The sequence below is a fragment of the Capra hircus genome, chromosome 26, assembly GCF_001704415.2.
Source record: "Capra hircus breed San Clemente chromosome 26, ASM170441v1, whole genome shotgun sequence".
Lineage (NCBI taxonomy): Eukaryota > Metazoa > Chordata > Mammalia > Artiodactyla > Bovidae > Capra > Capra hircus.
In genome coordinates this window covers 37,563,057-37,587,635 of record NC_030833.1, presented here as the reverse complement: position 1 = coordinate 37,587,635, position 24,579 = coordinate 37,563,057, and the positions used below count along the sequence as shown (strand labels likewise).

The window sequence follows — 24,579 nt, the reverse complement described above, 5'->3', positions numbered from 1 at the left end:
TAAGTATCCGCTCTATAGAATAATTTCAGTTAATCTCTAACAAGCATTACCTTAAAAATCCAAATTTTTAAGCTGTATACTATCACTATGAATTAAACAATGTACCTAATAAGTTCACTGTAAATCATGGTTCAACTATCTTATCTACCATAGCTGTAAAATTAGAAAAAAATCCAGAAGTGCCTCTGACCTGAGTACCTTCTAAAAAGTAAAACTATAAATGTGTTTAGGGGTGAAGTGCACTAATGTCTGAAATTTTGAAATGCATCAAAAAATAAGATTGGTGAAAGAATATGTAGCAAAATGATAGAATCTGGATGTTAGGAATAAAGTTCGAAATTTTTCATATTAATTGAGGGGGGGTGGTGGTGCAGAAATAGGCTTATTCTTATCCAGAATTTGTAGGGATTATAGCTATACAAATATTCCCATTAGATTGATATATGAAACTGCCATTTAAATAAAAGTTAAACACATAAATATAGGCAGTTTCATTTGGTTCAACCTAATTAATACTTCTACATTTTGTTTTTTTCCTGATGACTGGAAATTGGCCTAATTTAAAATTCAGTTTGATTTAGCTACATATATGTTCCATTGTTGATATGAAAAACTTACAAGAACCTAGAAGTCTACTTTCTAGATATTTCTGCCTATATTTTGTTACCAAAATAATACATTTCATTCTGTCAGCGATATACAAATATATTTACAAAATTACCTTGGTTATGGGGAAATATATATACTGCTGCTGCTAAGTAACGTCAGTCATGTCTGACTCTGTGCAACCCCATAGACAGCAGCCCACCAGGCTCCCCCGTCCCTGGGATTCTCCAGGCAAGAACACTGGAGTGGGTTGCCATTTCCTTCTCCAGTGCATGAAAGTGAAAAATGAAAGTGAAGTCACTCAGTCGTGTCCGACCCTCAGCGACCCCATGGACTGCAGCCTACCAGGCTCCTCTGTCCATGGGATTTTCCAGGCAAGAGTACTAGAGTAGGGTGCCATTGCCTTCTCCAATATATATACAAATACCACAAATAACTGGGATATTTGCTCTATACTTGTCAACTGAATTTTTATGAAAAAAACTGGTTTAAACCCAGTGAAATCACAGGTAGTAGTGGTGGTTGGACAGCAGTGTGAATGACTTAGTGCTACTGAATTGTAGTCTTAAAAATGGTTAAAGTATTCAGTTTTATGTTATATATATTTTACCACAATAAAGTTAAGAAAAATAAAGTGAGGAGGAGACATTTCTGTTTAACCATAAGATAGCATGAGGACCCAAGACAGCTTGGCTGAGGTGAGTCAGAGGGTCAAGCATGCTTAAACAAATGCTACCTCCCTCCAGTTTTACCTAGGTAGGTCATATGAAATCTGACTGATTTTGAAAGCTAAGTAAAAACACAATTTTAGATATTGTTACCATGTATTCAGTTCAGTTTTTTCCCCCTATTCTAAGAAGTTTTAATTGGTGCATGCGATTAAAATTCACGTTGATCTACAAAGACTGGAGACTTATCTACAGTACCTGACTATATAAGTCTTTCCCACTAAGCATAGTTAAGCTAGTTATTGTAATAGAAGCCAACTTATCTAATTAAAAGTGCACAGTAGGTGACAAGCTTTAATTAGCAGTTGTTTTCCTCTTGTGCAGTGGGAGTAGAAGGGAGTGAATGGTGTCATTGAGTTTAATTGTAATATTTGCCCTAATGGAAATAGATGTCAAAACTTGTGTCAATAGGGAGGAAAAAATAAGGAATTGCAACCTAATTCCACAAGAACAAATTAGAGTTCATGAAGCACCCTTCAGAGCACAATAGGAAGAAGTTTAAAAATTAACCATCTCAATAAAGATTCTTTTTATAATATAGGCATCCCAGACTTGAGACTTCTAGGTTTCAAATATAATAAATATAATTTAATTCCCAGAAAAAAGGAAAACCACTCATACCTATAATATCTCACTATCCAAAAACAATTTATCCTGATGTCTTCATCTGTTCTTTCCTTTGTGCTTGTAAATTTAATCATCTTTCTCTCTTATAGTCATACTTTACCAGAAAGAGAAATGACTGGATTTTTTCTCCCTCTCAGGTGAAAATTAAATGAGACCATATGTGAAATCATTTGTGTAATACTTTTGTTCTCCAAGTTCAAGAGGTTAAGAGATTAATGTTGTTGAAATGGGAGATACACTGAATTTCACATATTCCTATACTTACCACTCCTCAAGAATTATTAGGTCTTATAAAAGCAGCTTGAGGATTGTCTCTTTGCATTCTGGTTCATTAGAGAAGGTGAAAAATTACTAGAAAGATTGAGGAAGTTATGTAAAAACAAAATTCAGAAAACACAAGACTCTGCAGAACACAAGGAAGAACAGAAAAAAGGAGAAGCTACTCTACTGGAAATGTGTTGGTTATTTTCCCCCTCAGTCTTTTAATATAGAATTAAAGGTTCTATAATATAACATAGGAGGCTCATCCCATTAAGTGGAGCTGCAGTGAAGAGGAGGCTGGAGTGTTAATGATAATATCATGGTTTTCTCTCTTAATTTACAGAAGTTGCTGGGTGTGTTTTGCCACTGATGAAGATGATAGAACAGCTGAATGGGTGAGACCATGCAGATGCAGAGGATCTACGAAATGGGTTCACCAGGCTTGTCTACAGCGCTGGGTGGATGAAAAACAGAGAGGAAACAGTACAGCCAGAGTGGCGTGTCCTCAGTGCAATGCTGAGTACTTAATAGTTTTTCCAAAGTTGGGTAAGAAGGCCCCTGAAACCAACACAGATATATATATACCATGTTCTTACATTGTATGTGACTCTAAGACCCTAGGTTTGTCTTTGAGTCATCTCTTTGCTTTTTTGTGAGTTTCTCTATTCCATTTCTGTTTTACATCTAAATGTCAGATATTTATTTGTTTTGCTAACAGTTTACCTTATCCTTAATATATTCCCAAATCTATCCATTTGTGTATTAAATGTTTTCTTTTGGTTGACGGATAAAGAACTTGGATATCTAATTATGTAGATAAAATCAAGTAACACAACTATAATAAAAAGCTAAGGAGCCTCATTCTCTAGAAACCAATGGTGTGGGAGAAAGAAAACAATAGTTGTTCTAATATTTATTCTTCTTAATTTTTGTATTAAGGAATAAAAGTAAGGACATTAAATATTTAATAAAATGCAGTGTTAAATTAATCTTTGGAATCCAATTTATATGGCTGTCTTTCGTGAAAACTACTTTCCTTTCTCTGTGAATTGGCTGGCAAGAAATAACCAGTAGTCTTTGAGAATGAGGCTAGAGTTGAAATAAGTGTAGCAGAATGTTTAAAGGAAGCTGTAACTAACACTGATATTTAGTTAGCATGTTTCAATACAGCCATGTGATTATGAACTGGTATCATTCTCTGGTGGTTATGCCATGCCATTAATAAAAATGTCATTAAACATTTTTAATATCATCCTTGACTACAATCAAGAAGTGTTTGAAAGCAGTTTGGTTTTTCAGAAGGTCCAAAGGAAAAAATGACTTTGTGGAGGAATGTTTGAAGGAGAAATTGGAAATTATTAGATATGTTATTTTTTCCTAGGTGCTATACATATTGAAATCAGACCTTTTTTTTAAAAATAAAGCTACATAAATGCAGATGATGAAGTGCTTTTCTTTTTTTTTTGAAGTGCTTTTCTAATGTGAGAAGATTAATAATAAGGGCAATCAAAATTTCCGTAGTTGTCTATATTTCTCTAACATAATGCATAGGAAGAAGTGATAGTTTTCTATGAAAGAAAAATAGTGTAGTAGAGAAAGTACCCTTTTTTTTGGACATTTAGCATTTGTGGATCTCGTTGATGGGCCTTCTAAACATCATGAAAAGCAATTACTGCTGCAGTCTTTCACCACATTGATACCTGGCTCACTGAAGTCAAAGCTACAGTCTCTTGTCTTATTAGTTCTGCTAAATCAGATAATCGCACTTTTCAACTATAGATTGTTGAATATTTCCAACAACCAAGTATAGGATGATTCAGCAGCAAGTATAGGATGATTCTTCTAGATGTTTTAGATATTCAGATGGATGAATACCAAAATTATTGCAAGAATTCTCACTGAAAACTACCTATAATATCTGAGTGGACAAATGCATGGCACTCAGCAATGAAGTTGAATATTTCAGTTTGGAAAGTGGCACTGGGTAAATCTGTCCTGGTGTATTTCAGTTCTATGAAATACATTTTTTTAGGTCTAGTGTGGTAACTGAATAAATTTTTCTAAGTATACTAATAATAAGATATCCATTTCATTCTACAAGGATAGAGCTTGGCTAGATGTTGGAAAAGTCAAACTATGATTAAGCTGTGTGTATCATGATTTGGTCTTTGTATTTTATCCTAAAGAATTTCAGCTATGATGGGTTCAAGCTATTCACTATATGTCTCACAGAGATCTGCCACTTGAGTAAGCCACAGATAATCACAGAAATTTTTTACTGACCTTATCGGTGTCATGGGGTGGAAATGTATATTCTTCATTTGAACAGCTTTTGGTAGCATCTTTCCTCCTGACAAGATAAAAAATCAGAGTGTTGTGCTTACTTCTTTTTTCCTGACATAACATGCCGAGGATATCTGCTCAAGGCCTGCAGTTGAATATATATTCACAGTTTTCTATGCAATCTTTAATAGACTCAATAGCAAATTTAACTGTCAAACTCCAGCTGTTGCCTGTGAATGGAGCCTTGTATGAATTGACTTTTAGGTGCCATAATGTTCCTGGGTACACACGACTAGTGCTTTTGGCTATGTTGATCCTAGTGTATATTTTCAAGTTAAGGTTCAAAGATAATTGTTGGTTAAAGAAAATCCCTTCTCTAAAGCATGTTTTCATTGATAATCAGAATTAAAGTTTTATTTACAGTTTATGTATATGCCAAGGGTTGGTTCATACTTTGAATACTAGTGGTTTCTTACAGTCATAAAATATTTAAGAGCATACACCTGTGATACTAACTGTTCTTACTCACTGAATGTGACACCTGTTATATAATGTCCAGCAGTGTCATCTGATACAGAAATATACCAGTAGATTGTTTTCTTTCTGAGCATATTTGTCATTAATTTTGCAGCTGACTATAGTTACACTTGATTTTGTTAAAATAAGTTAAAGTTCCTTTACAGTTTTTAATCTTTGCTGTCAGTGACAAAATTTGTAATGCAGGTGTCAGTTGGTTTACTAGAGTGGTTGAAAATTATATGAAGACTTCAATGGCTTTGTGGTTGAAAATTATTTGAAGACTTCAGTGGCTTCTTCTTACTGTTTTATAATGATTTAGACCCTGTTTTAAAATGTGTTGTGCTGTGATGGGAATAAGGAGTTCCCCTAGTACAGACTAATAACTTGTAATTCACTGGTCACAGCCCACTCTAAGATCCTACTGTTTTCACTCTGTAAGATCATACTATTTATCATTTCGAGTCAAGTATGTTTTCATCATTTCTACTCTTCAGTGAATGCTTTTGAGGCAGTTATTACTTAGATTAGAGACTTACCACGCTGATAAGAACAACAATAAAATAATATATTTAGCCAATGTAAACAACTCATGATGTCGAAGTTTGTTAGCTGAGTCAGTCTCTTCTTAACCTTGTAAAGCATATGTGACCCTTGGAACGTAACAGTTATGAACCTAAAAGAATTTCCTTGAAAGTCATAATTAATCTTCAATTTATGAAATGTTTGTGATCAAAGCTTTTATCACTTTTCATTTAAACCAAATTGTCTATAGTAAACCAGATGATTGCCAGGGACCACCATTGGTCCCCCAAAGACGCTTAGGAGACACTGGCCAAAAGAAGAAATAAGAGACAGGAGAAAAGATGCAGAAAGGAAGAGCTGATGATCAACATTCTGTGAGATGGTCTTTGTGTAGCGGGTATTAAAAAAGAGTTTTCATATGGATTTAGCTGCAGTCTGTTTGACTAGCTGGCCAAAGTCTGCATCTTCTCTGGTACTTAGTGGTGACCATGGTGAAGGATGCTGGCAAAGGTCTGTTCTTAATTGTCAGTAGGGAATGTATCGTACCTGGCTATGGAAAACTTAGAGACAGTCCATCAGACTTTCACTCCTCTCATTATTCGCTTTTTTCTAGTGAAGTAGGACAGTTGTGTGTAACTACAGGCACTTAAAAACTACTCAGAACCAGCAACATTAAAATCATCTGAGATCTGTTAAGGATGAAAAACCTGGTGAATTCCCTGGTGATACAGTGCCTAAGACTCCGTGCTCCCAATGCAGGGGGCCGGGGTTCAATCCCTGGTCAGGGAACTAGATTCCACATGCCACAACTAAGATCCCACATGCCTTATCAGATCCCATGTGCCACAACTAAGGCTGGTTACAGCTAAATGAGTAATTAATTAAAAGAATGAAGAATGTTAACTCCACCCCTCATTCTAATTAATGATCTGCGTTTTCATGGAATCATTAGTTTATGTACATGTTAAAGTTAAGAAGCATAGATTTAAAACAGGAAAAGAACACCAGCCGAGAACAGTTTGTCTTCTATTGAAAATAAAATATTTCAAAAAAATAATAAAATATTTATATGCAGCTTAAGACCAGATAGTTATTTTGTTTAGCTAAACAAAAGGATCCAGGGACAGTATGTTTGTGGTGTACAGGTCTCTTCATTTGTTAAATTTATTCATAAGTATTTCATTCATTCCTTTTTTTTTTTTTAAGTATTTTGGGTTTTTCTTTTTAATTGACGTATAGTTGCTACACTACATTGTATAAGTTACAGATACACAGTATAGTGATTCATGACTTTTAAAGGTTATTCTCTATTTATAATTATTATAAAATACTGGCTGTATTCCATGTTGTATCCTTATAGGTTATTTTATACCTAGTAGTCTATACCTTACTCCCCAAAATTTGTTTTGTTAAATTTATTTCTATCATTCTTTTTGATGGTATTTTCAGTGCAGTTGTTTTCTTAATTTTATTTTCAGATTGCTTATTGCAAGTGTGTAGTATACAGCTGATTTTTGTATTTTTATCACATATCCTACAACCATGCTGTTCTCATTTAATAGTTCTAACAGTATTTTAGTGCATTGCTTAGGATTTCCTATATATAATATCATGTCATCTGGAATAGAAACAGTTTTGCTTCATCTTTTCCAGTCTAGCTGCTTTTATTTCATTCCCTTGCCTAGCTGCCCTGAGCTTCCCTGGTGGCTCAGACGGTAAAGAATCCACCTGCAATGCGGGAGACCTGGGTTCGATCCCTGGGTTGGGAAGAGTCCCTGGAGGAGGGCATGGCAACCCATTCCAGTATTCTTGCCTGGTGAATCCCCATGGACAGAGGAGCCTGGTGGGCTACAGTCCATGGGGTCACAAAGAGTGGGACATGACTGAGCAACTAAGCATAGCACAACACAGTTGCCCTGGCTCCAAACTCCAGAACAATGTTAAATGGAAGTGGTAAGGACATCTTTATCTCATTTTTGATCTTAGAGCAAAAACAGTCTTTCACCGTGAAGTATGTTATCTCTGGGTTTTTCATAGATAATTTCTATCAAATTGAAGATTTTCCCTTCTAGTTTGTTGAGTGTTTTTTTACCATAATAGGGTGTTATATTTTGTCAGATGTCTTTTCTGAGTCTGTCGAAGTGATCATGTGGTGTTTGTCCTTTATGCTACTGATATATGGTATATTGCATTAACCAGTGTTGCCCTTCTGGGATAAATTCTACTTGATATTGATGTATAATCCATTTTAGATATTGTTGAATTTGGTTTGCTAGTATTTTGAGAATTTTTCTATCTGTAGATATTGGTCTTTAATTTTTTTTTTTTTTATGTTTCTCAGTGGTTCAAGAATTAGGTGATACTGGTCTCATAAAATGAGTTGGGAAGTGATCTTTTCTTTCACATTTTTGGGAAGGAGATTGTGAAGGATTGGTGTTAATTCTTTAAATGTTTGGTGATAGTGAATCCATCTGGTCCTGAGCTTTTCATTTTTTAATTTCTGTAAGGTTAATATTAATGTCCCCTCTTTCATTCTTGACTTTGTTTTAGTAATATGACTCTTACCTCTTTTTTCTTGGCCAGTCTAGCTAAAGATTTGTTAATTTTGTTGATCTTTTCAAAGAATGAACTTACAGTTTGTTTGTTTGTTTCTCTCTTTCTATTTCATTTAGTTCCACTTTAGTCTTTGTTATTTCTTTCTACTTGGTTTGGATTTAATTTGATTTTCTAGTTTCTTAAAGTATAAGGATAGATTAAGGGTTTGAGATCTTTTTTAAAACAGATGTTGCATTTGAGAACAGTTCACAGGAAAATTGAGAGGAAGGTACAGAAACACCCCATATACTCCCTGCCTCTCTACATGCATGTGTGCTTAGTCACTTCCTGTCCCAGTTCTTCTGCGACCCTATGGACTGTAACCCACCAGGCTTCTCTGTCCGTGGGTTTTAGCCTCCTGCATTAATTAATGTGTTTCGCCAGGGTGATACATTTCTACAACTGATGAACCTATATTGACACATTACTACCCAAAGTCCAAAGTTTACATTAGGGTTCACTCTTGGTATTGTACATTCTACGGGTGTGGACAAATATATAATGATGTGTATTCACTATTATAGTATAATACATAGTATTTCACTGCACTGAAAATCCATCTATTATTCATCCCATCCTCTTCCCTAAACCGTGATAACCACTGATCTTTTCACTGTTTTCATATGCCTTTTTCAGGATGCCGTGTAGTTGGAATCATATGGTATGTAGCCGTAGTTTCTGTATTCCTTTTACAGTTAGATAATTCATTTCTTGTGAGCACTGAGTAATATCCCAGTATCTGGACTTATCACAGCTTATTTTTCCATTCACCTACTGAAGGACATTTTGTTGCTTCCAGGTTTTGGCAATTATAGATAAAGCTATAGTACACAGCTATGTGCAAGTTTTTGTGTGGACATATATTTTCAGCTTATTTATGTAAATAACAGGGAGCGTAATTGCTGGATCATATGGTAAGAGTATTTTTAATTTTGTGAGAAACTACCAAATTATATTTCAGAATGGCTGTACATTTTGCATTCTGACCAGCAATAAGTTCCTGTTTCTCTATATCCTTGTCGGCACTTATTGTTTTCCATTTTGGGGATTTTAGCCATTTATATCGTATTGTTTGAATTTGCAGTTCCCTAATGATGTAGATATTAAATGTCTTTTCATATGCTTATTAGCAGTCATATCTTCTTTGCTAAGATGTCATAATTGGTAATGTCTTTTGATCATTTTTTCCCTATTGTTGAGTTTTGAATGTTCTTTCTATCTTTTGGATAACAGTTCTTTGTCAGGAATATCTTTTGTAAATATTTTTACCCCAGTCTATAGCTTGGCTTTTCATTCTCTTGACCTTTCTTATTTTTCAATGTAGTCATTTACATCTATAAATTTCTCTAAGCAATATTTGGATTTCTTCTTTGACCTGTTGATTATTTAGGAGTGTGTGGTTTAATTTTAACATATTTATAAATTTCCCAAATGCCGTTCTTTTATTGATTCTAATTTCATTCCATTGTGATCAAAGAACATACTTTGATATCTGTTCTTTTAAATGATTAAGGCTTGTTTTATGTTCTAGCAAGCTTTATCCTGGCAAATATTCCATGTACACTTAAGAAGATGTGTATTCTGTTTAGTGGTTGTGGTAGAGTGTGATATAAATATCTAGTTGACTCATAAATTTTTGAAATCTTCTGTTTCCTTGTTGATCTTTTACCTATTCATCGTTAAAAGTGAGCTGTTAAAGTCTAAGCTATTGTTGAATTGTCTGTTTCTCCAGTTCTGTCCATTTTTGTTTTATTTTACACTCTATTGTTAGGTGCATAAATGTTCCTAATTTGTTGTGTTTTTCTGATGGACTGTCCCTTTTACCATTATAAAATGTCCTTCTTTGTTTCTAGTAACAATTTTTGCCTTTAAGTTGATTTCAACTGATATCAGTGTTGCCACTTTCACTCTTTTATGTAAATTCTTAGATTACTTTCAATTTAATTTTTATTGCAGCTTTGTTTTCTATTTCTGTATTTTATTGTTCTCAACTAAGCATTAATTCAAACTTCTGTGTAAAGTTGAAGATAACTAACAATACCCTCAAAAACTGGTTGTCAAATGTTAGGTGGCCTGTAACGCTTAAAAGGAAAAGACATTCTCTAGCGATGATAGGAATGATTCCTGGAAGAAAACTTTCCTAGAGAAACTAGCAAATAAAATTAATAGTTATTACTATTTTATAATGTTTTCTTTTAATAATATGAACAGTGATATCAGTAGCTATCACTTGCTAACAGACCCTGACTATTTGCCAGGCACTGTGTTGATTGTGTTAGCTCTCACAGTAGATATTGTCCTTACTCTACAGTTAAGGAAACAGACTCAGCGTATTTTTTTTAATGGAAGTGCATGGGTTTCTAGCAAGTAAGGAGCCAGGATTTTAAATTGCTGAATTTTATGTTACTTGCAGCCAGTGAGTCAGTTATCAGGCCTTATATGGATAAGTAGTAGTTTCATGTACTATAACAATAGAGAGACTGGGAATTTGCATTAATTTGAGATAATGTTAATAAATTACATTTTTATACATAAACAAAGATTTTCTGTGATTTGATGCTATTGGAATCAAAGCATGTATTTTCCTTCCAGATAATATATTTACATGGACCAAGATTCAAAGTAGGGTACTTAATGAAAAGTCTTTTTACCATGTCCGCCAATCACAATGCCACGTAAATTTCCTCCTTTGGCAGCAACCACTGTTATAGGTCTCTGGTGTTCCATTCCAAAGTGCTTCTCTTTTTCTTTCGTATCCTTTCTTCCCCGTCCTTCTAATTTCTCTTTCTCTCCCTTGCCTCTCTCTCCGCCCCCATCCCATGCCTTCCTTCTTTTCCCCTTCCTCCCTACACATACACACACGCATGCACAAAATCCATAAACATTAGGGTGGAGTTAAAGGAACAAAAGGGGTAGAGAAATACTCAGAGACTGGCAACTATGAAAGCCATTTACATTCCTAGGTCTGAGGGCATAAGGCAGGGGATCTGTTAACAGAACTTTCCAAGAGCTTTGGCTGCTCAACAGGACCTGTGCTCTTAGAGAAAGGCAGGCTGCATACAGCCAAGGTGCCAGGGTGGGGAAATTGCCTGAACGCTTTTACCACTCTCTGATTTCCTAGCCGTTCCACTCATTGTTTGAACACATGAGAAGGAAACGGGCAAGGTTACCTAGAGGATGCAGTTTGTTTGGTCAGCTTCCTAATACACAAAGCAGGTTGGAGAAAGAGGAGGAGTGAGCTTGGAGAGGCAAACAGAACATGGAGCACACGGTGACATGGAGCACAGCAGGTGGTAGACTGTACATCGTGTTCTGTGCTTGCCTTTTTTTTCTTAGCAATATATGGTAGATATTAGTGTATTAAGAGCTTTCATATTAGTGTATAAAGAGCTTTCTTTCTCTTTGTAGTTGTATAGTATTGTTACATAGATGTATGATTATATAACCAGGCTCCTTACAATGGACATACAGACTTTGTTGTATAATCTTTTACTACTACAAAGAGTGCTGTCATAAACAGCTATGTAAAATAATTTTACATGTGCAAATATTTCTGTAAGATAAATGACTAGAGTGGAATAGCTGTAAGTCAGAGTATGTGCAGTTATAACATTAATAGATACCATCAAACTGGCTTTTGTAGAGATTATGTCTATTTAATCTTCCCAACAGTGTATTGGAGTGCCTGCTTTTTCATTGCCTTTGCCAACACGCTGCTATCAATACAGAACTAATTATATTTTCTGCCTTAGCATTTATCAAAACTCAGCAGAATGTTCACTCAGGTACTTTTTTAATGATAAAATTTTATTTGCTGAGAAAGAATATATCATAAATACATATGAGGGATAATGACTAACAAATTGTCATTCATTTACCTATCCCTCAGGTTTAGAAATAAAATACCCTGGTGAGCTCAACTTTTTATCATTAAGGACTGTTTTATCTATAAGAATTTTTTTGTCTTATACATAACATAGATATGATAATACAGTTGCCCCTTGGTATCCATAGGAGGTTGGTTCCAGGACCCCTGCAGAAACCAAAATCCATGGATGCTCAAGTCCCTTTTTAAAAAATTGCATAGTATTTACATATAATTGATGTACATTGTACTATATTCTTTAAATCATCTCTATATTACTCAAAATATCTAATACAAAGTAAATGGTAAGTAATGAGTTGCCATTGTGCAGCAAATTTGAGTTTTGATTTGGGGAACTCTGGAGATTTTTGCCCCAGATATTTTCCATGTGCAGATGGTTGAATACACAGATGCAGAACCCTTGGATATGGAGGACCAACTCTAGAATGAAAATATAGTTACACCTGCTTTTTAAAAAATTGATTTGTTGTTATTTTAGGACAATTTTTGATTTACAGAAAAGTTGCAAAGGTAGTATGGAGAGCTTGCATATATACCATATGTAGTTTTCCTCTGTTATTAACACTGTGTATTATGGTACATTTGTTATTCAGTTCAGTTCAGTCGCTCAGTCATGTCCGACTCTCTGTGACACCTCCCTGTCCATCACCAACTCCTGGAGTCAACTCAAACTCATGTTCATAGAGTCAGTGATGCCATCCAGCCATCTCGCCCTCTGTCGTCCCCTACTCCTCCTGCCCCCAACCCCTCCCAGCATCAGGGTCTTTTCCAATGAGTCAAATCTTCGCATGAGGTGGCCAAAGTACTGGAGTTTCAGCTTCAGCATCAGTCCTTCCAGTGAACACCCAGGACTGATCTCCTTTAGGATGGACTGGTTGGACCTTGCAGTCCAAGGGACCTTCAAGAGTTTTTTCCAACACCACAGTTCAAAAGCATCGATCCTTCGGCGCTCAGCTTTCTTCACAGTACAACTCTCACATCCATACATGACCACTGGAAAAACCATAGCCTTGACTAGATGGACCTTTGTTGGCAAAGTAATGTCTCTGCTTTTTAATATGCTATCTAATTGGTCATAACTTTCCTTCCAAGGAGTGAGCATCTTTTAATTTCATGGCTGCAGTCACCATCTGCAGTGATTTTGTTATTAGGTTGGTGCAAACATAATTTTGGTTTAAAACTGTGAATTTTAAATCATTATAACTAGATTCAAACACATCTTTATTAATCAAAATAGGAGCCATTACAATCAACACATTTTTGCCATAAGAAACATTTATTTCTGTAGTGTCCAACCACTGAGCTGGTTGTCACTGGCTATCATTGTATAAAATCCATTTTTCATCACGTTACAACCTAATTGAGAAAAGGCTTGTTGTCGTTGCACAGAATAAGAGAAGATGACTCTTCAAAACGATTTTTTTTTTTAAATTTTCAGTCAGCTCATGAGGCACCCACTTACTGAGCTTTTTCACCTTTCCAGTTTGCTTCAAATACCGAACGACTGTAGAATGGTCAACATTGAGTTCTTCAGTGACTTCTCATGTAGTTTTAAGAGGCTCAGCTTCAATGATGCTCTCAGTTGGTCATTGGCAACTTCTGATGGCTGACCACTATACTCTTCATCTTCAAGGCTCTTGATCTCTCTTTGTGAACCACCACTGCACTGTACATTCATTAGCAGTTCCTGGGCCAAATGTATTGATGTTGTGAGTGGTCTCTGCTGCTTACAACCCATTTTGAACTCAAATAAGAAAATCGCTTGAATTTGCTGTTTGTCTAACATTATTTCCATAGTCCAAAATAAATATACACAGCAAGTCATAAGTCATTAGCAAGAAAAACAAAGTGAGATATGCACATTAAAGTGATGTATAATATAACCACATTTATATAAGAATGGATTCTAATATCAAATGGCAAAGTTCAACAGTGCAAAACTGCAATTACTTTTGCACCAACCTAATATAATTAATGCACCAATACTGCTATTATTATTAACTTAAGCCCATACTTTATTCAGGTTTTCTTAATTTTTCCCTAATGTCTGTATTCTGTTCCAGGATCCTGTTTGGGATATTACATTACATTTAATCATGTCTCCTTAATGCTCCTCTTGACTGTAACAGTTTCTCAGACTTTCCTTGTTTTTGGTGACCTTGAAAGTTTTGAGGAATACTGATTACATGTTTTATATAACATCTCAGTCAGGATCTATCTCATGTTTTTTCCATCATCTACTGGGGTTTTGAGTTTTAGGGTACAAGACCACAGAGATGAAGTACCGTTTTCATCATGTTGCCGGCTCTCAGTTACCTATCACCTGTGATACTGACCTTGATCATCTCAGTAAGGTTGTGTTTGTCAGGTTTATTTACTGAAAAGTTACTCTTTCCCCCCCCCCATACCACCTTTTTTTTTTTAATGTTGTTGCATTTGCTTATCTTTTTTCATCCTTTTATTTTCAGCTCTTCTGAATTGTTTTTTACACTTACTGTGATACTCATATAGTTGGATTTTTACTACCAAATTTAATGCATTCTGTTTCTTCTTTTCTCTCTTTTCCCCTTTAGTTGATCATCATCTGGACTGAAATGGCTTTTCCTCTCATACTAAATTTTCCCCTGTACTTGTTACTAAGTTTTATATCTTACTTTCCTTTTAAGTGACTATCTTTGAAAAGTCTTAGCTTTGTCTCTTCAAATATTGCTTCTCCCACATTCTCTCTGTTCTCATATTCTAGAACTCTGATGAGAGTTCTGTTAGACATTTTATTTTTCATGTCTCTTCTGTGTTTTCCATCTTTTCGTCTCTGCTGTAGCAGTATAATTTCTTCGTAACGGTTACCCTTTTCTCAGATTCTTTCTTGAGCAGTGTCTGATCGGGGGGAAGTGAGGTTCCCACTATAAGTTCTAATTGTTTCTTAAATGTGCCTGATCATTTTTTTAATAGTCTCTCGTTTCTTGTTCATTTAGAATTATTTGTTATTTTATTTTTTTTTTTTATGATCAGATTGATAGTTCCATTATTTAGCCTTTGGTAGCCTGATTTGTTTTCTTCTGGCTCTTGCCCATGATGCTTGATTTCTCTTAAGAGGGAACTGTGTTTATATTTGTAGGCTATGCATATCCTGAAGGTGAAGGAACTCTAGACTGATTGCATTTGCTGTTGGTAGATGCCAAGGGATGTTGCTAATATGGGATCACTTTAATATGAGTTTGGGTTTTCTCCCATAGCACAGATTTCTAACCTGAAATCAGCATGCTAATTGACTATGTTTACAAATTCTTAGAAGAAACTCTCCTACTTATTGTACTTTTCACCTTTTGAAAATAAGACAAAGTTTTCTTTGTTGGCTCATTTTATTGTCCTGTGGATTTTTTTCTAGCTTATTACCCTTTCATCCAGGGTTTATATAACCCTTTTGAGGGTTTGAGGGTAAACTCTGGCTTTGTATGGACCCAAGACCTAGTGTGACTTGTAAAACTGAGTATTTTACTTTTCCTTGTAGTTTTTCCATTGAATAAAAAGATCATCTGTTATCAAGAATTTCCCATTTGGGGGTTTTGTTATTACGCATACCAAGAATATGTCAGTAATATATTGCTTTATTCTTTGCATTTCTTATATACTGGTTAGATCTCATTGATGGGGTTGCTGTGATTTTTTTTTTCCAAGAATATTTCATAGATGTTTCTGTGTACTTCTTTTACATCACAACATGAGGTACGTATGTGTACTTGTCTTTCAAAGAGGAAACATTATAACTGACACTTCCAAAATACAAAGGATCTTAACACATTATTAACCGGGGGATTTTTATAGAAACTAATGCCTGTGGCCAACAATTTGTTACGTAAGTAAATATAGAAACATCTCTGGTCAATAACCTTCAGGTAACAAGACATAATACATCTCTGGTCAATAATGTGTTAAGAAAGTACTGTGAGCAGCTGTATGCCAACAAATTGGATAAACTAAAAGTAAAGATAAATTCCTAGAACCACAAATGTACAAAAAGTGAATCATAAAAAATAAAAAATGTGAACAGATGAATAAAAAGAAAGGAGATTATAAAGCTCCCAACAAAGAAAAGACCAGGACTAGATGGTTTCACTGGTGAATTCTGGCAAACACGTAAAGAAGAATTAGTACCAATCCTTCTCAAACTCTTTAAATAGGACGGATTCCCAGACTCGTTTTATGAAGCCAGCATTATCCTGATACCAAAGCCAGATACAGACACTGTAAGAAAACTACAAGCCAATATCCTTGATGAATACAGATGTAAAAATTCACAACAAAACATTAACAAACCAAATTCAACAGCATATTGAAAGATCGTACACCGTGATCAAGTGGGATTTATCCCTGAGGTGTAAGGATGTTTCAATATCTGCATATCAATCAGTGTGGTATACCACATTAATAGAATGAAAGATAAAATCTTAGTATCTCAGTGAATGCAGAAAAGTATTTGACAGAATCCAACATCCTTTCATGATAAAAACTCCCAACAAATTGGGTATAGAAGGGTGTACCTCAACATAATAAAAGCTGTATTTGACAAACCCACAGCTAATATCATACGCAACATACCCACTAAGATCAGGAGCAAGGCAGGGGTATCTGTTCTCACCACTCCTGTGTAACATAATACTAGAAGTTCTACCCAGAACAGTTAGTCAAGAAAAAGAAAGAAAAGACATCTGAATTGAAAGGAGCCGACTTGCCACTGCCGCTGAAGCCTGTGCGCCACAAGAGAAGCCACTGCGATGGGAAGCCTGTGCACTGCAGCTGGAGAGCAGCCCCCTCGCCGCAGCCAGAGGAGAGCCCGCAGCAGTGAGGACCCAGCACAGCCAAAGAGAATTTAGATTTTGTTTAAAAATCTCCATTTCAAAAAATAAGACACAAGTGAGTGGGAAGGTATCTCTTACTCATGGATTGGAACAGTTAACACTGTTAAAATGTCCATACTACCCAAAGCCATCTATATTGTCAGTGTAATCCCTTCAGGTTCAAGGGCATTTTTCACAAAAGTAGAGAAATTAATCCTAAAACTGTATGGAAATACAAAAGATCCTAAATAGCCAAAGCAGTCCTGAGAAAGAAGAACAGAGTAGGTGGCATCATATTTACTGATTTAAACTTTATTACAAAGCTATTGTAAAGCAACATGGTACCTCAAAATGGATTAGAGATTCAGTTTTTTTGTGTGTGTTCACTGGCTCTTCACTGTGGCATGTGGGCTTATTTGCTCCATGGCATGTAGGATCTTAGTTCCCCAACCAGGGATCAAACCCATGTCCCCTGCATTGGAAGATGGATTCTTAACCTCTAGACCACCAGGAAGTCCCTAGAGGTTTATATTTAAGACCAGAAAGTGTGAAAGTTTGAGAATAAAACATCAGAAAGTTTCCTTGACATTGGTCTTGGCAATTATTTTTTTTGAATAATCGGATATCCATTATAATTATTTTTTGGATTTTTTTTCTTCATAAGCAACAGAAACAAAAATAAACAGATTGGACTATATCAAACTAACATTTCTCCACAGCAAAAAGAAACAGCAAAAAACAGCAAAATAAAAAGATAAACCATGGAATGAGAAAATATTTGTAAATCATCCTAAAGCCTTTATCTGATAGGGGATTACTATCCAAAATATATAAGAAATTCATACAACTCAATGTATGTATGTGTGCATGGGTAGTCATGTCTGACTCTGCAGCCCTTTGGACTGTAGTCCACCAGGTTCCTCTGTCCATGAGATTTTTCAGGCAAGAATGCTGGATTGGATTGCTACTTCCTCCTCCAGGAGATATTCCCAACCCAGGGATTGAACCTGCATTTCATACATTACAGGCAGATTCTTTACCCTCTGAGCCATCAGGGAAGCCCCCATACAACTCAACGTCTAAAAACAAAACCCACACACAATCTGATTTAAAAATGGATGAAGATCTTGAAATTTTTCTGTATAAGACATACAAATTGTCAGCTGATGTATGAAAAGATACTCAGCATCACTAATCATCAGTGAAATGAAATGTAAAAACCACAGTGAGATGTTGCTTCATGCCTGTGAGAATGACTGTTGACAAAAAGACAACAAATGTTAACAAGGTTGTGGAGAAAAGGATAGTGTGTTCGCTCTTTGTGGGAATATAAATTGGGACAGCCAGTATGGAAAACTATGGAGATTACTAAAAAAATATATTCTTTTAACTATCGTGTGATCCAGCAGCCCCACTTCTGAGTATGTATCTGAAGGAAGGAAATCACTGTCTGGAAAGATAACCTACACCCGCTCCCCACCCCCACCCCCATTCACTGCAGCATTCTTCACAATAGCCAAGATACGGAAACAGCCTAAAGGTCCATCGACAGATGATGATGAAAACGTGTGTGTATATGCAGTGGAATATTCAGCCATTTAAAAAAAAAAGGAAATGCTGCTTTTGCAACAACATGGCTGGATCTTAAGGTCATTGTGTTAAGCAAAATAAGTCAGAGAAGGAAAATACTATATGTTCTCACTCAGATGTGGACTCTAAAATACCCAAATTCAAATAGAATCGTTGGGACTGGTGGTTGGGAAATAATGGGAGATATGGTCAAGGGGTACAAACTTCCATTTAAAAGCTGAATCAGTTCTAAGGATCAGTGTATGGCATGGTGACATAATTAACACTGTATTATATAAATGAAGGTTAAGAGAGTAGATCATAAGTGTTACCACCACAAACATGTTAATTATGGAAGAGGATTGAAGTTTTAACTAACCTTATTGTGGTAATCATTTCTCAATAGATATTATCAAACTATTGCATTCTAAACCTTCAACTTGTATACGTTATATTTCAGTAATATCTCAGTAAAGCTGGAAAAAATGTGTAGTTGTCTTTTTTTTTATGATAAGACTGATCAGTGGACACAGGTGTTATCACCTGATCCATCCAGTAGTGTTCCCTGTCAGCTTCCACCTACTGGTTTTAGCATTGACTGATAATTTTTTCACTCACTACCTCCAGGTCTATTATTTCATTAGATGGTACAGAAGGATGATATTGTAATTCTCCATTTTTGTGTGTTTGTTAGCTTAGAATACTTATTAAAGATGAACTGAGAAAGGGTTGCTAAGTCAGAGTGTGAGCTGCACATATACTTTTGCTGGATATTACCAAATTCCCCTCCATAGGTACTATACCATTTTACATGTACCAGCAATGGATGAGTCTACCTGTTCGCCTATAGCTTGGCCAATAGAATGGCTAATGTTTTAGTTTGTCAGTATAATCTATAAGATAAGAAAAGCTTTTATTTCACAGTTTTAACTTAACATTTCTTTATGAATGAGGTGGCTAAACCATTGGAAAGCCAAAAAGAATGTTGTTTGAAACAGGGTACTAAATATGCATTAAACATATTTTCCCCAAATTTAAAGAAGTTTTTCATGGCTTCAATTTAATGAGAATTTTACATTTTTAATGGTTTTCTAAGCTATCAGCTACTCTCTAAGAAGTCTGTGCTGTTTCCTCTAATTCCGCAGCCCTCTATTAATAAATCCAAGCCATTTACACCTGACTGCTCTCATAAGATATATTGTTGTCTTATTTCATTACTTGCAAACCAGTTTAGACTTAAGAATTCAAGTACTTTCTTCATATAAATATAATTAAGAGTTTCTAGTAATATTTACACTTGGCCATTAGAGAAGTGTTTATTTTTACTTTGCTTTATATCTAAACTCCTATCAAAATGACAGAATTTAAAAACCGAAATCCTACTCCATAATGATTCAGGCTTTGAGTACCTTCTGGTGTTAAAGTTTGTAGTTAGCTACCTCATTATATCTTCTTTGGCCCTCATTCATATACCCTCTTATGAAGCAGATGACTAGTCTACCTTCAAAGTAAGGATTTCTTGTATTTATTGCTGGATCACTTCTAGTCTTATTCCCTAAGATTTAAATATAAATTTATTTTAATAAGTATCTTCCAACAGGGTAAACCTTTTTGGGTGTACACTATGTATAAATACAGGTAACTGAATTATAGGTCCAAAACACAATTATAGAATCTTAAAATTTTTTTGACATAATTACTAATTATAGCGTAGTGTCTTCTCTTTCTCCATTCCCAGATTTCTTGGCTCCATGAATTTGCCTCTTCCTCCTTGTCCTAGACCTTTAGGCAAAAAAGATCTGTCCTTTATTTCTTACCTAAGATTTTCCTGAAACAGTCTATTTTTATACCAGAACCTTATTCCATAAATTTTTCCTCAACATCCGTCTTGGATTATACCTCTATTCCAGAGTTCTATTATACTTAGTGTGCCATTTTTGAAAGAACTAATACCTGACATTACAGCGTAACATTATGTCCTGTATTGAGTTTTATATGCATTAATTTTTCAGAAAAACTCTGAAGTAGATATTATTTTCATAATCGTTACATATGTAGAAATTGAGGTCCAGTGTGATAGTTTGTCATAATTCACACTGTAGGCCCTACTGAATCCTCACCTACCTTGTTATTTTGCCTCCTAAGGAGCCTACTGTGAGTTTCTCATATAAAGGGGAAAAGAAAATTAAACAGTAATGTCAGGTTGACTTTCCTTGGGGTATGGTTACCTGAATTTTATGATAACCTTTTGTTATTCTCTAGAAAGTAGTTTTTCTTATTAATAAAACTATATTCCCATCATGGAAAATTTTTTTAAATATGGGTATGTTTAAAGAAGAAAAAAGAATATGTAATAACAGTTCCTTGGCTATATGTAGTGTGTGCATAATTAATATTGCCATCTGTTTTTATGTATTAATGATAATTGGTAGTGGTCTTTCTTTTATCATGACTTAACTTTTTCAACTTTTAAGTTTGAAATTCAAAGAATAATCCTTCAGGCATGGTTTCTCCTAAAAGCAGACTAAAGATTTTTTCTCTGATAAGGTTTAATATTTATCATTTTTAACTCATCTCTCTTTTATATTAAGCTGATTTAATATAGAGAGAAAGATTGATGCTTTCTCTCTTTTTTTATACTTACTTTGGATACAAAATCTTGTGGATTCTATTCTGGCTTATTCTGACTTTAAATATTCTTAGTTTTCCTAAAAGATCATATTCACATTAGCATGTCTCTCACCAGAGACTCCCACCTATTGTGTCATGTTTTCAAAGATCCAGCCAACTTTGTATCAGTAACTGTTGATAGCAACTAGCTGTTTAAAAAATATATAAGCCCTTTGAATAAAATCTTTTATCTCTAGTTAGAAAGTCTTTTAGCATAGACTTTTCAGATCAAAGACTTCAAGGTCAAGATGCACTTCTCTTGATTAGTACATACATACATACATACATACATACATACAAAACTCCTTGTATCCTTACCCTCTCTATAATCTTAAAATATTGTTGACATGTATCTGTATAGTTTGTATGATACTATCTTAAATTTGTCAGTTTTCTATAAAGTTTTCCAGTTGTTTAATGAGTATTTATTGTTTGTCCCTAACTAGATTGTAGCTCCTTGGAGGCAGAGGCTAGTGTATTAAATTTTGTTTACATTTTAATGCATAGTAAAATTCTGTGTGTACAATAGGTGCTTAATAAGTACTTGGTAGTTGACTTTATAGCCCTCATATATTCTATGGGCTATTCTATTCTAATGAGGAAGAATTTAAGCTTTCCCTTGGCACAAACTATGTACTCCAAACTACTCTGATGGTCTTTAGACTTTTCTTAGTCATACACTATATATATTCACACACACATATATACACACACACAAATACCTGAGACCATGGTACTCATCTCCTTTGACTCTGAATCTTTTTTCAGTGTTGCTTATTTTGAGGGATTTGGGGTCAGTTATTATTAGTTTGGTTCAATAAATAATTGTCCAAAATATACCCTTCTGTTTACAATCTAATGACTAACTTTCTGTTATTAGGCAAAGTAACTTACAACCTGAGTTTGCAGGATGTTTGTTTTAACATTAAAAAAATAGTAACATCTCACCCTACAAGCAGAGCAATTAAAGATGAAACTTATATAAGCTTGTCTGAGGCTCCTAGATCTTGCCTCTGGCCTGTTAGTATTGGAAACAGACGAATGCTAGAGAAAGAGTTAAAGCTCTTTACTATTCCATCAAAATTCCCACGTATTTTTAACTCTTAGTTGAATTGGTGGTTGTGATACTGTTTCTTGACAATGGATAGTGTCAAACACTTGCCACAGAGTGCTGCAGCTAGCTCCTCTGCCATTACATTCTAATGCCCTGTAGAACAGGCCAAAGTGCCCTAATGTACTGCCAAGTACCATGTGCTGAAGATAGCTGGCGCTTAGAGAGTCCCTGAGAGTGGTACCAGTCATCATTAAAGAGCATTTTTTAAGCACCTATCTGTACATGGTTCTATCCTAGGCACTGTACAAAACGAGTTAAACAGACATGGCCCCTGCCCCCTGGGAGTTTTCAATCTAAGATGATGCTGACATGGACAGACATAAAGGATACTGAGACAACTGAACAAACACTGAACAAGAACATAAAGTACTAACATTATGCACAAGCAAAGGGGTAAGTGCATTTTGTGGGATAGTGTGTGAAGGAAGCTTCGTGAAACATGAACAGGGTGGGGTAGAGCAGTTAGTCCACTTCTATCAGGTTAGGGTAGTTTTCATTGGGAAGTTGGATTTTCATACAGATTTAGTCAGAGTAGGGGCAGTACATTCTGGAAATAGTGTGCAAGGAAAGAAGTTTAGAACTATATTGTTAAGACTCTTGGTGGCCTCCATAATCTGCAATTCTGGATACTTCTGAACCTGAAAGTGGGCTTGATCATTTGGCTTAATGTTGGCATTTGAGTTGGATCTGAATCAAAGCTAATTCTCTGCAATCTCTCTTATAAATTTGGCTACTTAATAGAAACCTTGGAGTTCATGGAAGCTGTTACCTTCTCAGGAGCTTATAAAAGGTTACCTTGTGAAGCGTTAAATTATGTTTTGTGCAGCATTTAGAAATTATTTTTCAAGAATTGGTCAGAGATGTTTTTGAGGATACCTTTCTTCCCCAAGAACGGGCCTGGGAATTCTGGGTATGACTATAAACAGTTCCGGGAGATTTTGAACACTAAGTATTACCTGTCCTTCAGTCATTAATTCATAAATTTAATAACCTTGCATACACAGACTTGAATTTAAATCACAACACACCAATTACAATATATCTACTTTTGCAGTGTCTGCCAGATAAAACTGATTATTTCTTTCCAGTAGACTTGGACTTAGGAGTTTCCCCAATAGTTTTCAGCTCAGTTTGATGTCACTCAAATCTGAAATGTGAAAATCTGAACTTACCCAAAACATTAGGTATAGTTATTTTCTTTACAAAAGCTTTTTAGCTTTATTGTACAAAAGAATTCACAATAGATTTTCTTTTAATTCATGTTTCCCTAGCCACCTTTTATTCAACAATTAAATTGTAGAATTTTCATAACTTGTATTTATACATAGCTTCTCCAATTGCCATTCATTATATAAATACAGTACTGTTGGAACTTAAGTGATGAAGCCAACTGAGGTATTAAAAATTCACTAATGCCTTCTTAAAATACTAAAACTTTTTTATGCCCTTACATATTTAACTTGTGATTTACATTTAATCATACTTCTTCCTCTCCATTAGAATTGAGGTTTTCAAGGGCAAGAGTCTTGGCTTTCCTCATTTCCTGCAACTGTTTGCACTGTAATCTTAACAATGAGAAGAATCTAGTGACTGTTACAGTTTTCCTTTTATGACCTGAAGTCATGGCATAGTAACACATGATAAGCTTCCTAATAAGAAAAGTATTATTGAGGGACTGCATCCGGAGGATTTTGGTGATTATTCCTATTCATCAAATAAGATATTCCTAGATAATAATCTTTAGCTGTCAGAAAGAAATACCTGGCAGTTTATATTTCTTTGGTAATGTTTACCACTAGGCGTTTACTCTGCTTTAAAATACTAAACTAATCTTGTACTAGTCTGTCTGAAAGAGACTTGAGAGGTTTAGGCAAAAAAAAAACTTAAGACAAAAGCCTAGACAGAATTTTGTCAGAAAAACTGGAAATAGGAATTATAAAATGCAGCTAGTGTCTTCATTTAATCCAGCATATCTATTGCATATGACACAAGGGATGAGTAAAAAATTTCCAGAAGGAAGTATGAGTGTTTGTTTAGTTTGTACAGAAAGAATTCATATCTAATGATTTAGAAGAAAATTGAAAACCGAGCTTATTGTGTTGAAACCTTCTGAGATATTTAAAGGAAAGAATTCAAACATCTGTATTGTCCGTGTTCGTAGCAGATAAAACTGGTAGTGGTGAATTACTTCTTAGGAACTACGTTTTCATCTAAATGACCTATCACTTTGCTCCATCAGTAGATCTTCCATCAGTAGATCTTCCCAAGCACCCTTTTTGAAAAGATAGGGTGTGGGAGGAGGTCAGTTGGAAGCAGGTAAAATACCTTCTCTTCCAATACATTCTGATTCTGACTATGTAG

The 24,579-nt window shown here is 35.1% G+C and overlaps 1 protein-coding gene across 1 annotated transcript in view; it reads left to right on the top strand.

Annotated features, from left to right (window-relative positions):
* The window catches only part of MARCH5 (membrane associated ring-CH-type finger 5), a 54,407-nt gene that overhangs the window by 16,363 nt on the left and 13,465 nt on the right, over positions 1-24,579 (top strand). Inside the window, exon 2 of the mRNA XM_005698211.3 lies at positions 2,566-2,768. Coding sequence (XP_005698268.1) covers positions 2,566-2,768 — 203 coding nt within the window. The remainder of the gene's footprint in view (positions 1-2,565; positions 2,769-24,579) is intronic.